We start from the raw sequence: 14,119 nt of genomic DNA, 5'->3' as shown, positions 1-14,119 counted from the left end.
CCAGCCCCAGCCTTGGCGCTCCGCGGGCATCCTCGGGCCTAGGCCCGGGGAGCCGCGGGGACCCCCAGCTTCCCCTCCCTCACCTGAAATGTTCACTGCGCCCCCTCCCTCGTTCCCTGGCTGCCTGGCGCCGGGAACCGAGACTCGCGCGGTTTGCCGGACCCCAGTGGCGTGCGTTCCGTCCCCGCCCCCGGCTGGGGTTCGTGCACCCCCAAACCTACCTCGCCTAATTTGTGTCCCCTCTTATCCACACCCCTTCTCCCCACCACCACCCCATTCAACCTAACTTCGGCCCCGGCGCTGCGCCCCCTTCCCTAGCCTGGCTCGATTGGCCGCTTCCCGAACTGTCAGGCTGGAGTCCGGTGCTCTTATTGGGCGATTCTCTGGCCGGGCGACCGTGCCAAAGGAGGGCGCGCCGAGTGGGGGGCGTCCGGGCAGCGACTGTGTCTAGCAGCCAGAGCCGGGAGTCCCAGGAGAGGCCCCAAAGCCAGACCGGGAAATGGACCCGGGAAATGCCGACACCGAGGATCTCTGAGGCGCTGGAGGACAGCAAGGAAAAGATGGAGATGCAGTGGGTGAGGCCGATGCAGCCAGGGCGGGGCGGACAAGACCACTTCGGTGGGTAGTTACCGAGCGAGAGCCCCACCGGGAGCGCTGGGGGCGCTGGGCGTTTGGGGGAAGGTCTCTGTCTATTCTTACGTTTTCACGTTGTATTTGGCTCCCAATAACCCTGTTTCTGTGACAGGGGACAAGGTCTGTGTGGTTATTATAGAGGCGGAAACTGAGGCTCTAAGAAGTTAACCAACTTGTCATAGGTCACTCAGGTCACCTAACTTGAACCCAAGGTCTTTCTTCAACGGCCTCAAACCCAACAAGCTGTTCGCAGGAAGGATGCCAACCCTAGCAAGGCGTCCGAGTGAGGAAGAAGTGAGAATGACTTTATTAAGGCAAAGAAAACCTAAACTTCTGGAATGATATATAAGCAATCCTGCGGCCGGTCTGACCACACCCAGGGAGGGGAGTGACAGCCTTCACTTTACCCTCTTCATCCCCAACCCTGTTTCCTAGAGCTTCTGACAGGGAGTCTAGAGGTCTGAGGGAGCTGCTTTCTTTCTGCTGGTCATCTCTTTGCCAACTGGCAGACAGACCTTGCCAGGGCTACAGATTGGGAGGAGAAAAATTCCAAGAGATCTGAGTAAACTAACCCTTGAGTAATCCGCAATTACCTAAATTGAAAAAAAAAGCAACATATACTTAGTCAACAAAGTCTTCAACACCCCCAGTGTGTGAAACTCTGTGCTGAGTGCTCTCAGGAAAGAGAGATGACCAACCTGGCCCAGGAGCTTTTTAGGGAAGCTGAGCTGGCCTTTATCTGCAGGTCAGCCAGGTTCATTGTTCACGGAAACCTCAGGGCATGTCCAGTGTTGAAACAGGCTGCATCAAGTCTTACTGTGAGCCCCCAAAAGACTAGAGGTCGCATCCAGATCTAGCAGGGAAGGATCAGGAAGAAGAAAGGGAAGATGGGCTAATTGCTGTTAACTACTGTGCACTGTAAGTAAATGGTTCAGCAACAATGCCAACAGGCAACACTTCCACAGATTTAATTTAGAAATCTTAATTGGCTTTTATTTGTGATTCAAGAACCTTTATAGAAGGTTCTATAAAATAGATTGATCCAATGAGTTGAGCTGGGGAGGTTAACTTTATAGACAGAAAAGGTCTGAAGAAGCAGAAACATAAGAACAAAGAGTGCATAGGTTGTTCCAAAGGTGCTTTCCCTGGTAATGGGTAAATCAGAAGAGACTTCCATATCTTGCCAGCTAGTGCTGCCCTATTTTGGCAGATCGACTCCTGTGTGTTCTCTCCCATCCCACCCCCCACTTTCTTGCAACTTAGTTCAGCTTGGTGGCCTGGGACTTCACACATAATCATGAGCAACTCCATTTTGATTAGATCTGTTGGGACAAGTATAGGAATTTGATCCAAACCAGTTGTCTCTTTTAAATTCTATTTACTTCACATAATCATTTGAAGAAAGTGTTACTTGCTTCCGAATAAGGAAACCAAGGCTGAGAGAATGAAATTTGTCCAAGGCCTGCTGCTCACAGCAGTGTGTCTTGCTTTCTATCATGCAGCCAGGTAGCAAACACAATATGGAGAGACACTCAGGACACAGATCCAGACAGCCAGAAGTATGAATGGTAGTGATTAAAGGGTCCACCCTGATCCTCTTCTCATTTCCTGAGCTCCCCTTATATCATTACTTTTAATTTTATTTAATTTTTAAAAATTCATCCTACAACAAAAGCCATATGTGGTGTTTCTGATTGATGTAAGAAAATGTTAAAAAAAGGAAAGCAAGTTCATCATGCTACCTTCTAGAAAAAGAACAGTATGCCGTACACTGGTGTAATCCTAGCTACTCAGAAGGCTGAGATCTGAGGATTGTGGTTCAAAGCCAGCCCAGGCAGGAGAGTCTGTGAGACTCTTATCTCCAATTAGCCACCAGAAAACCAGAAGTGCCACTGTGGCTCAAGAGGTAGACTGCTAGCTTTGAGCTGAAGAGCTGAGGGACAGCGCCCAGGCCCTGAGTTCAAGCCCCATGACTGACAAAAAAAAAAAAAAGAACACTATTAAGGTCTTAATTTTTTCTTAACCAGGAGTTTTGTTACATACATTTTAGAGTCTACCTTTTTCTACTTAACAAATATTTTTACTGGGTGTTTTTTAAAATCAATAAAAGCATTATTGACTTAAGGTGGTATTGGGGTTGGAAGTCAAGTTCTTCCGCTTGCTAAGCAGTCTCTCTACCACTTGAGCTATTCCCCCTACCCTTTTTTACTTCAGTTATTTTTGTAATAGGGTCTCAAGTGTATACCAGGGAAGGCCTTGATGCTTTCTATATAGCTGGGATACTAGGCACATAACACTCAGCTTTATAGTGTTTAAAATGGGGTCTAAAGAGCTTTTTGCTCCCTGCACTGGCCTCAAACTATGATCCTCTTCATCTCCACCTTCCAAGTAGCTAGGATTACAGACCTGAGTCACTTTGCCCAGCCATTTTATTTTACTTTTGAGACTAAGCCTTACTCTGTAGTCCAGGCTGGCACTGAATTCATGATTCATTTGCCTCCGTGTGCTGAGTGCTGGCATTACACATGTGCACCCCTGTCCACCCAATAGCCACTTTATTGTCAAAATAGAGCTTTTTTTATGGATATAGTATGATTCATTTAACTAGTCCTCTACTTTTAGGCACTTTTCACTAGCCTTTTACTGTTATAAACAATGAGCATTTTTGTAGATAAATCTTCCATGCATCTTTAATTATATCCTTAGGAGAAATTCCTACAAGTAAAATTGGTGAAAGGATAAGCACATGTTTTCTTTCCTAAGATATTTCTGAACTCTACATCTTCAGCCCTTGCCTTCCTTTCCAATTCCAATCTTCCTCCTGCCTTTGTATGCTATTGGAACATCCTGGCACCCTGATTCCACGTATCTAAAGCTAAACTCAATTCTCCAGACTTACTGAGAATGATGGCCTCCCCTCCCCTGCCTGTGCACACATGCCTCTTCCACATTCACTCACAACTACCTTTGTCCAGATGCTCTCCCCTTTCTTTCCGGGACAGTTGCCAACTCCCCCTCCTTCCCCTCAAACCTGTCCTCCACTGCATTCTCATCCGATCACATCCTCCACCGAAAACTGTGACAAAGCAGCTTCTTCTACCTGCCACCTTTCACCACCCTCGACTTCCCCATCCTAAACTGCTCTTTCTACCTCTGCAGACATCGCCCCCTGTTCCTCCACAAGTTAAATGAATGTCCCTGTTCTCTGCCATCCCTCTTCCAGGCAGGTAGGCCCTTCATCCTCCACTCCAGCGTACCTTCCTTATGTCACCACCATAATGTCTGTTGTATGGTAGTAATTCATTTATGGAAATGGTTCCACAGTCTGATGAACTCCTTAGACAGAGTCCACATTCATTCTGTGCCCAGTTCTTAGTCTATTGCCCAGCACATAGGAGATGCCTACTCACTCTTAGATAAAAATCTTGGGAGTACTGAGTGGCGTGGAGCCTCAGGTGTGTGCGAGGGAGGGAACTAGAGATGGTGAGTGAGGATGGACAGGTGGGTTGGATTCTTCAGATTTGGCGAAGAGGAGCTTGGATCCTGGTTTTGAGGACAGGCATGATCAGGTCCATCCCATTTGGGGAAACAAATTTTCAATAATGTAGCCACACTTGGAAAGCAAGGTCCAAGCTTATTAGGAGATGGCTCCAGAAGCTATGGGAGAGCAGATGTAGGCTATAGGCAATCTTTGGGGGAAAATAAATCATTGTTAGCAGAGATGAATGGATCCAAAGAACAGAAAATATCCTGAGACCAAAGTCACTGGAGCTAGGCTCTAGGTATTCTTCCTATGAGCTCATCTGCTGGAAGGTCCAGTCTGTAGGTCTACAAGGGAATTGCAGAGAAATTGCCTGCAGGTCAGGAATGAAAGGGCAAGAGTGAGAGCAAATTAGGTAGAACCCAGGCCTTCACCACCACCACTACAACCACAGCATTTTGGCCTAGCAAGCCAAAACCAGACACAAAAGAAATACTGTATCGGAACATCTTGTCTCTGCCCATCCTTAGTGCCTTCTAGTTTCTATAACCTCCCTGGATGCTGAGAAGAGGATTTGCATAGGGGACCTGATTAAGAATTAATAGCCAATTAGAACATTGTGGGACCAGACTAGTGAAGTGCTACCTTATGAATACCTAATTATAGTAGAGACAACCAATCAGCACATACCCCAGGCTATAATACCGCCTAGATTCAGAGACATGAATAGAGACAGTCACCTAAAGAAGAGAAGATGGATGACTAACAGAACAGATGATGATTAAACAGAACAGCAACAGTCTTCAAGCTAGATACTTTTCTGAATAAAGTTCTTGACGCTCATCATCCATTATTTGGACTTCATTTATCAAATTCCAGGGACAAGAGGAGGCCCAGCAATGGAGGCTTAGCAGCACTAGCCTTGGAGCTGTAACACTGGCAGGCCTTGTCTTCTACTAAGCTGTAACACTATGCAAGCTCTGCCTGCTACAGGCTGTGTCCCCAGTGGCCTCGGCCGGCTGTAGAGCCAGGAGGGCTGTGTGAGCTCTGCCCCTGGAGAGTAACAGCAGAAAATTTGGTATCACTTTGATTCTCCTTTAGCTTAAAATATTAAGCATTATACTTTGAGTACCATTTCTGAACACTACCAGGGGTGGGAAGGATTTTAAAGATTATCCCCTCCCCACAATTAGGTACAAATCCCATTTGTGCTTTCTGATCAAGTCTCATGCTTCAAACTGGATTTACCCTTCCTACAGAGAACCACTTAATTCCCCAAGTCCCAGAGTTGCTAGCTGGTTAGAATACTGGGTGCCTTGAGGGCTGGCTATCCATAAGAACTTAGGACTCACTGTTTTACCCAAGGCCACAAATATCTGAGGTCTCTAAGAGCCATCTTCCAAGCCAACCTGTCACCCCCCACACAAACACACACCATGAACTCTGAAGGGCAAACCAAGGACATCAGCTCTTGCTCTTGACCTCTGGTTCTCTGGAAGCCAAGATGATAAATTTATACTTCGTCACCTATGGAACCAGGCCCTACATTTTTCTGAACCAGATTCACCTCTTAACCTCTGGGCCTCCCAGGGGATAGGAAACAGAGAGAGCTCACAGTGGAACAGAGGTGGAAAAGGCTGATAACAGAGCAATCCTCTACTCTCTCTGGGGTTGACATTTGCATTTTAATGGAGGCAGCTAATGCCTCCAGCAAAAGGAGTGACTAATGTGTTCTCACTGTTGCTACAGAGGGTTAAGGGGGAGACCCATTGCATCCTTGGACTTTTTAATGTTCCTCCAATCACCTTACAAGGCCAGCCTTACCTTGGCCAACTTTTGGACTAATGCCCCTACATTCTACACTTCATCTTTATTCTTGTTCTTGGTATTACTTTTCCTTCCTTGTATTTTCTCCTAAATTCCCTTTGCTAAAAGTCTGGGAACTAGCCCTGTGAGTCACTGATTTTTTTTTCTTGTTATTTTTTTTTCTTGTGAAAATACCAAATAGAGGGGTTACAATTACATGGGCAAGGCAATGAGTACATTTCTTATCAAGCATTGTTACCTCCTCCTTTGTTTCCCCTTCCCATCCCTTCCAATCTCCCACTCCTCCCCACCTCCCCCCCCCCACCAAAGTTGTAAAGTTCGTTTTTCCACCTAACGACTTGTACATCTCATTGTTGCAATGGGTCCCCTCCACATATTATACCAACATCAAATACAAACAAACTCATTCCCACTTTGAAGCAGAAAATGACACCAAGCACAGATAAATGGAGGAAGCCCAAGTAGTATGTTAGCAGCATGCTACCCCTAGGAAGTCAAAAGTGAGCTGGAGAACAGAGAATACACCAGCTTCAGAAGAGATAGGCCAAGGAGCTTATGCAGAGTATCAGATACAAGCAGGAAGAACCCATTTGGTAACATTAATGATACAGAAGTGTCATTATAATGAAACAAAGGACAAGAAGCAGTCCTCTCAGCTGGGTGGTCTGGGTTTTGACTATGAGCATTCACTTGATGTGTTTGTTGGTGTAATATAATTAATTCTATGGTTGGGTCACCTCTAGTCACCTCTTCTTCTCTTCTGCCTATCTGTCTTATCTCTGGTATTGAATATACAGATTCTGTTGGTCACAAAAGACCAGGAATTGTATGATCCATTTTATATGAAATTCTGAAAAGAAATGAAGTAGATCAATGGCTGCTTAGGCCTGGAGAGCTGGAGGTAAAGGTAAAGGATAGGGAGTAATCACTAATGAGTATAGTCGGGTGCTGAAAACTGTCATAAGATTATTGAATGTGATGGCCCCTTGACCTTATAAATACACTGAAAACTATTGAATTACACAGTTTAATGTGTGCCTATTTTATGGTACCTAAATCATATTACACTAAAGCTGATAAAAATGGAAAGTGGAAAAGTGAGCTTAAAAAAAAAAAAAGCCTTGCTGGTCACCCATGGCTCACGCCTGTAATCCTAGCTACTCAGGAGGATTGTGCTTCAAAGCCAGCCTGGGCAGGAAAGGCCATGAGACTCTTACCTCCAATTAACACCAGAAAACCGGAAGTGGTGCTGTGGCTCCATTGGTAGAACTAGCCTTGAGCTGAAGAGCATAGGTGAAAGGATCCATCACATCCATGCCAGGGGACCCCACAAAGCCAGGCAGACACAGGAGAAAGATTATTACAAGGTTTATTAGAGGATCCATATTTGCCCCGGAGAGAGAGCACATGGCAGCCTCCACTATCTAGGTAACAGCAGGGTGTGAGAGGTTGGAAGTGAGGTAGATGGGAGTTGAGGTGGGTCTGGGCAGAGAGAGGAGGGGTCAGCTGTATGGCCGGAACTCCAGGGATGGGAGGGACTCAGGTCTGGGTGGAGCTGAAGACCGAAGGTGAGCATAATACTAACCACAGGGACAGTGCCCAGTCCAGAGTTCAAGCCCCAAGACCAAAAAAAGCCATTTTTGCAGGGTCAGGAGGGAGAACTAGGGAAAAGTGAAGGAAGGGATGATATTGTCCAAAAGAGAAATGTATGCATTATCTGAATTGTGAAATGGGAGCCCCTCTGTAAACCCCTTCATAATAATAATAACAATAAAACAATAAATAACAATAAAATTACATTAATAAAAACAAAAACCCCTTCTTTCAGTATTCCTGTTTTATAATTACCAAGAGGCTGTCCTACTTTTAACTTCTTATTCTTTTCTTGTCTGAAGGTCCATTTGTAAGATAAAAAGGAAACTTCAAGTACCTAACATGCATTATTTCTTACTCTGCTTTCTACTGCTATCACACAATCCCTAAAACTGAGTAACTTGTAAAAAGAAAATGTTATTTTGGCTCGTGTTTCTAGAAATGGCAAGTTCAAGATTGGTGGGGACCTCAGGCTAATTTACCTCTCAGTGCAAAGTGGAAATGCCAGGGGATACATCAGAAAGAGCTGAGAACGGCCAAGCTCCCCCATGCTTAACCCAATCTTTCCAGAAAGGCAAGAATCCATTCACCTTTCACTAGGAAGACCTAACCTCCCAATACTATTGAATGGAGGCATTTAAAATTTCCACATGTGAATCTGGTTAGGCAGAAACACTCAATTCATGGAAGTGTACATGTACTTTTTTTTTTTTTTTAGGGTTTTTGAGACAGAGTCTCCTTACATAGCCCAACTCTAAATTCTACTACCTTAACCTCCTGAGTGCTGGGATTTCAGTTATGCGCCACCACACCTGGCTAGGTTTTTAGCTAATAATAACACATAAGGGTAAAAAGCTGTTACTAATTAAATTACTTAATTAAATTACTTATTAAATGTCTTAATAATTCACCAATCCTAGTGGTATCTACACCTGCTGGAAAAGTGGGTTTGTATTTGTGGGGGGAGCATGTTTATTATGTCAACTCACAGGTTTAGAAGCCCAGTCCAGACCCTACCAAGTTATATTTGGTTCAGCCCTTTGGTCAGGTGGATGCCAATGGTCAGGATCTGTTAGCGGAAATTATGATAAGGCTTCCACCCCAACATGCTTCTGCTTCTTCAAACTGCTCAGTCAAAATGGCACCCTTCTTCCTCTCAAACCAAATGGTCTTTTGCTGAGAGCAGACCCAGCAAGGAAGCTAGCCAGAGCCATGCTGGTTGGCAGACACTTGTCTCTAGCAAATGTAATTAAAGGCAGCAGCAAGTAAGTGGCTATTAATTTTTCATTAGGAAAGTCAAAGGCAACCTTCTTGAAAGGCAGCATCAACAAGGTTCAGGGTTGGTTCTGAAAGCCTGGCTTCCCCACCACACACGTAGATGCCCCTTCTCATGAGGGCACCTCCATAGACACATTCGTGCTGTGAGCCTGCAGCCCCCTCACATGCCATTAAAGAGAAAGTCAGACACCTGTATTCCTGTCAGGTTATTTATCCCACCCCTTGGGACCACAGATACCCCCTAGCTATGTACACATGTAATTGACTACTCTGAGACTTCATACCTTATATTGATGTCTTCCAAAGTTGTATCTCCCCAAATTTTGTTCACATAATCATTTTTATAGTTTGAACCCTATTTTAGATGCCCATAGAAATTTACTATTGAAAGCTCTCTTTTTCTTAAAAAAAAAGTTGTTATTATGAAGGTGATGTACAGAGGGGCACCAGTGGCACATAGCTGGGCACCAGTGGCTCATGCCTATAATCCTAGCTACTCAGGAGGCTGAGAGCTGAGGATCACTGTTCACAGCCAGCCTAATTAACCACCAGAAAACTAGAAATGGCTCAAGTGGTAGAGCACTAGCTTTGAGCTGAAGAGCTCAGAGACAGCGCCCAAGCCCAGAGTTCAAGCCCATGACTGACCAAAAAGAAATGGTGTTATCATTTTCAATGGCAAATCTTTTTCTTTAAGAAAAAGAAAACATAATGTCTATTTTTAAAATATGTTGGTCCTGAAATGTTACAAAGCAAGAAGAGGGAAATTGGGCTAAGCAAGGTGGGTAACACCTGTAATTTCAGCACTCAGGATGCTGAGAAGAAGGATGGAGACTTGGAGGCCAACTTGGGCTATATAGTGAGACCCTGTCTCAAAAACAAAACAAACAAAAAAAAAGGCCATTGCCAACACAGGCTGGTAAAGTGGCTCCAGTGATAGACTACCTGCATAGGAAGTTAAAAGCCATGAGTTCAAACCCCAGTACCACACATAAAAGTGAAAGAGGAGGAGGAAGTAACTGGACTTAAAAGTCTGGAAGCAGAGCCAACTCTGCTGTATCATTCATCTGTCAGCTCATCTCTTCCTCTTTCTCCTCATTGAATCTTCCCCACTCCACACAGGAGGCTTCTAGGGCAGAGCACTAAGCCTGGAGTCAGACTTTGTGGTGGATCTCCACCATCCCTACTACTCTCCAACTGTGCTCCCTCCACCCAAGCCACTTCACCTGTCCCCTGCAGACCCAGCCAGGATAATAATACTCTCCTGCCTCCTATAATGACTTCTTATGAAGAACAGAATTTCATAATGATGTGAAAATCCTTTTCAAATTATTCACCCTTATGTAAAATCAGAGATTCTTCATAATAACAAATGAATAAATTTATTCTTCATAGGTGCAGATGCTCATTTCTGAGGCTGGCTTGGAATAAGGTACATTTCTGGGTCTCCAGCTCTTGCATACATTTATAGAGGGCTGTGATAAATATTTTCATGTCTGTGCTGTCTGTGTTCCATCTCCTCTAGTAGTCTAGAAATCTTCTCTTTCATCTCTGCTCTGTTCAAAGCAGGGCCCCCAGGGCTATGCAGATGAAGTCCTGGTTCTCAAAGACAGTCCCTCTTTCAGGATCCTGACAGCCTGGCCGCCTGCCTGCAGACTAGTAAGCTTTGTCCTCCTGTAGGCGTGGGTGGTGATTAGAATGACCTGGAGAAAGCTGGAGTGGTGCTAAGTGTTGTTTCTCCTCTCAGTGGCCACTTTGCTTGGCCTTCGAGAGCTCCTGCCCAGGCCCAGGCTCAGTGTCTCTGCCTCTGAATCTGTGACAGGGGGGTGGCAAGCCAAGCTGTGTTAGTGATCGTGCTGGGGCTGGCTGACCTTCCCCAAACCCAGATAATCTCTCTCCCTGGCAACAAGCTGGGCCACTGAAGGATGGCGACAGATTGTGAAATCCTGGGACTAGGTTTTCTAGAATTACTTCAAAATTAAAATAATAATAATCATGAATAATTTCATACATCAGTATAGTGCTTTTTAAAAGAAAGGTAGAGAATAGTCTTTAGGAGAAGGCAGCTCTGGAACTGTCTGGTAGAGAGTGAACCAAGGCAGGTAAGAAACATCTCATTCTTGTCTACTCAGTAACATAAAGAATGTTAGGAAAAATACGTGTTTTCACAATAGGGTGCAGACAGAGAAGTAGAGTAACTTAAGATCCCATAGTATTAGGGATAGAATTTGATATAACCTTCTAAAGTTTTTTTATTTGTTTAAATCATCTAAAAGCAGGCAGAGAGGATGCCGTTGGATGATGTAGCACTTTGCTTTGTGCACCTGCAATCCTGGCACATAGACAGCTGTTTTGCGTCAGTTTGCATACCTGGTCCTCCAGGACATACAGAAAACCAAAACTGATCCTACTTACAGGTGTGAGGACAACAAAGAAGTGGAAGGTAGGGCATGAGAACCATGGGCGTCCTCTTGAAGAACCTTGTATTACAGATCTTTGAGCAAGGCAGGAGTGGACTCAATAGATAGAGCTGCCTAATTCCTATTTTTGTAAATAAAGTTTTATTGAAAAAGCTATGGTTTGCAACCACAGAGCTGCATATCTGTGATAGAAATAATGTAGTCCACAAAGGGTATGGTCCTTGATATCTGGTCTTTTTACAAAAACCAACAAAAGTTGACCAGGATACTAAGGAAAATGAACAAATGTTTATATACTGTTGGCAGAAATATAGCTTGAGCATTATGGAAATCAGAATGGAGATTCCTCAGAAATCAAAAGTAGATCTTTTATGATCTAATTATACCACTTCTTGGCACATACACAAAGGAATCAAGGTCAACTTATTATGAGACACTTACATATGCATGTTTATGGCTGAACTGCTTACAATACCCAGGTAATGGGATCAGCCTTGCTGGCCATCAATGGTTGAATAAAGAAAATGTAATGTATATGCATGATGGAGTAGTTAGCTGTAATGAAGAATGAAGAACTGTTTTGTTTGCAGAAAAAAATGGATGGAACTGGAGGTCATCATGTCAGGTGAAATAAGCCAGACTCAGAAAGACAACTAGTATATGGGATAGAAAAGTAAGAGGATGTGGAAAAGGAAAAGGGAAGGTGGGAGGACAAGAAAGGGCAATATAAGGGGTGACTATAATCATAGTGCATTACCTGCACGTATAAAAATGTCATAATGAGCATTTTGTACATTTTTAAAACTTAGGTATGTCTGTACTGAATAAACATTGTAGACTTTCTAATGTCATTACTCCCTATAGAATAATCTGGCAATTATTCCCATAGCATTTACATCATATTAGGTATTATAAGTAGGTATTAGGTATTATAAATAATGTAGAGATGTGCATGACTTATATGCAGATACTGCACCATTTATATAAGGCATTTGAGCATACACAGATTTTGGTATCCTTAGGCAGTCCTAGAATTAAAGTTCTGTGAAGACTGAGAGACAACTGTATGGAAATGTGTCAAAACTTATCCAATTGTACACCTTATGAACATTTTATGTGTGTTATATATGTGTGTTAGTTACAAGAAAAATCCTCAGTCATAATTTCTTCCTTTAGAGATGGTTGAAACAGCCAGCCCATACCCCAGACTTTGTAGCCCTCTACTAAAGCTCTGTCTTTGTTCTAGCTGCCCACAGGTGATCATCTTGGGCTCACTGTGGAACGCAGAGTATCAAGAAGCTTTCCCCTACTCCTGGTAGGATCATTGCCTTCCCATTCAGCTAGGACAAATACCTAGTCTCAAAGTTTCATTTCTGTGATTGGTGTTTGCTTGCCATCATCCCAGTATCAATCACCTTTTTAGTAAGGGTTATCTATCCAGACAAAGGAACCCAGTCTCACCAGTCAAAGCAGAAAGGACCGTATTACAAACTGCTAAGGATGAGTTCTACAAAGATGGTCTCAGTCATAGCTGCAAAGGAACTTAGTTTATATGCAAAATAACCTAACTGGATGATAATGAAATCATCATTATATCATAAAATCATCATCTAGTTGCTGGTGTTTTCCGCCTAATATGTCATGAGCTCCCAAATCTTCCTCTTGTCAAATTACTACAAAAGTTCAACGTAGAGCCAAGGTCCTTTTGATAAATTGCTTATTACAGAGCAGGAAATGGAATGCTTTGTTGAGCTAGAAAGCAAAGTTGCCCTGTAAGACTTATGGGATACGTATCAAAAGAACACAGTACACTACATGTCTATTCCAATGGTGAAAACAAAAGAACAACAAAAGCTTGACAAGATCCCAAGAAGGGATTCCAGGCCCATTCCAAGACGACTCAGGAAACCAGCTGTCTTGTGCGCAGAGAGACACCTCTCAGATAAGACCTGGCTGTGGATCCCAGCCAGGAAAATGTCCTGATGAAAATCAGGAGTCCATACTTCTACTGTCAGTGACTGCCTTTGGTCAAGTACTTTCCCCTTTGAGCCTTGGTGTCAATGCTATAGCATAGAGGAGGGTAGGGTGGACCCTAAGTGTTTTCTAGATGAGCTCCTATTAATTTGTTTGTTTTTCACATTTTCTTTTTTTCTGATCCTGGGGCTTGAACTCAGGGCCTATGTGCTGTTCTTGAGCTTCTTTTGCTCAAGGATAGTGCCCTACCACTTGATCTACAGCTCTACTTCCAGAGTTTTTGGTAGTTTATTGGAGATAAGTTTCATCGACCTTTTTACCTGGCCTGGTTTTGAACAGTAATCCTCAGTAGCTCCTGAGTAGCTAGTATTATTACAGGAATGAGGCACCAGCACCTGGGTAAGTCTTCCAAATTTCTAAATTAATTTCAGATTCCTAGGACCTATTCCCAAAGGCTAGATAAAATGTTCACCCTGAATATTCTTTGGGTTCCTTTTTTAAGTAGGACCTCACTTTTGGATGCTCACTCACAAGCCAACGATCCTAGCTGTCCGCTGTTACTGCTGATTTTGTGCCACTTTAGGCACAGAGTGCCTTTTGGAAGCTGACCAATGTCCCTTCTACCTCTCTTTCCCCATCCCCAAAAGCCTTCTTGCCAGTCCTCCAACCTGAGAAAACCTTCCAGCCCCAGTGAAAATCAACTTGTGTTTCTTCAAGATATTCATTCAGCCTAGGTCAGGGGACTTGTTATGAGCTGAATTACAGAGCCTAAAATTTCATTTACTGGAATTCTAACCCCCATTACCTCAGAAAGTGGCTTCTTTGGATACAGTATCTTTATAAAGATAATCAAATGGAGCTGAAATCACCAAGATCTGTCCTAATCCAATATTACCAGTGTCCTTATATAAGATAA

The 14,119-nt window shown here is 43.7% G+C and overlaps 1 protein-coding gene across 1 annotated transcript in view; it reads right to left on the bottom strand.

Moving 5' to 3' along the window:
* The window catches only part of Adcy5 (adenylate cyclase 5), a 144,367-nt gene extending 142,974 nt beyond the window's left edge, over positions 1 to 1,393 (bottom strand). Inside the window, exons 1-2 of the mRNA XM_013019326.1 lie at positions 1,332 to 1,393; positions 1,041 to 1,135 (exon numbers count right to left, since the gene is read on the bottom strand). Coding sequence (XP_012874780.1) covers positions 1,041 to 1,135; positions 1,332 to 1,393 — 157 coding nt within the window. The remainder of the gene's footprint in view (positions 1 to 1,040; positions 1,136 to 1,331) is intronic.
* Positions 1,394 to 14,119: the final 12,726 nt, after the last annotated feature.

The sequence above is a fragment of the Dipodomys ordii genome, unplaced genomic scaffold, assembly GCF_000151885.1.
Source record: "Dipodomys ordii isolate 6190 unplaced genomic scaffold, Dord_2.0 Scaffold45, whole genome shotgun sequence".
NCBI classification, from domain to species: domain Eukaryota; kingdom Metazoa; phylum Chordata; class Mammalia; order Rodentia; family Heteromyidae; genus Dipodomys; species Dipodomys ordii.
Note: the sequence above shows the minus strand (reverse complement) of the source record. Positions and strands in the feature narration are given on the sequence as shown.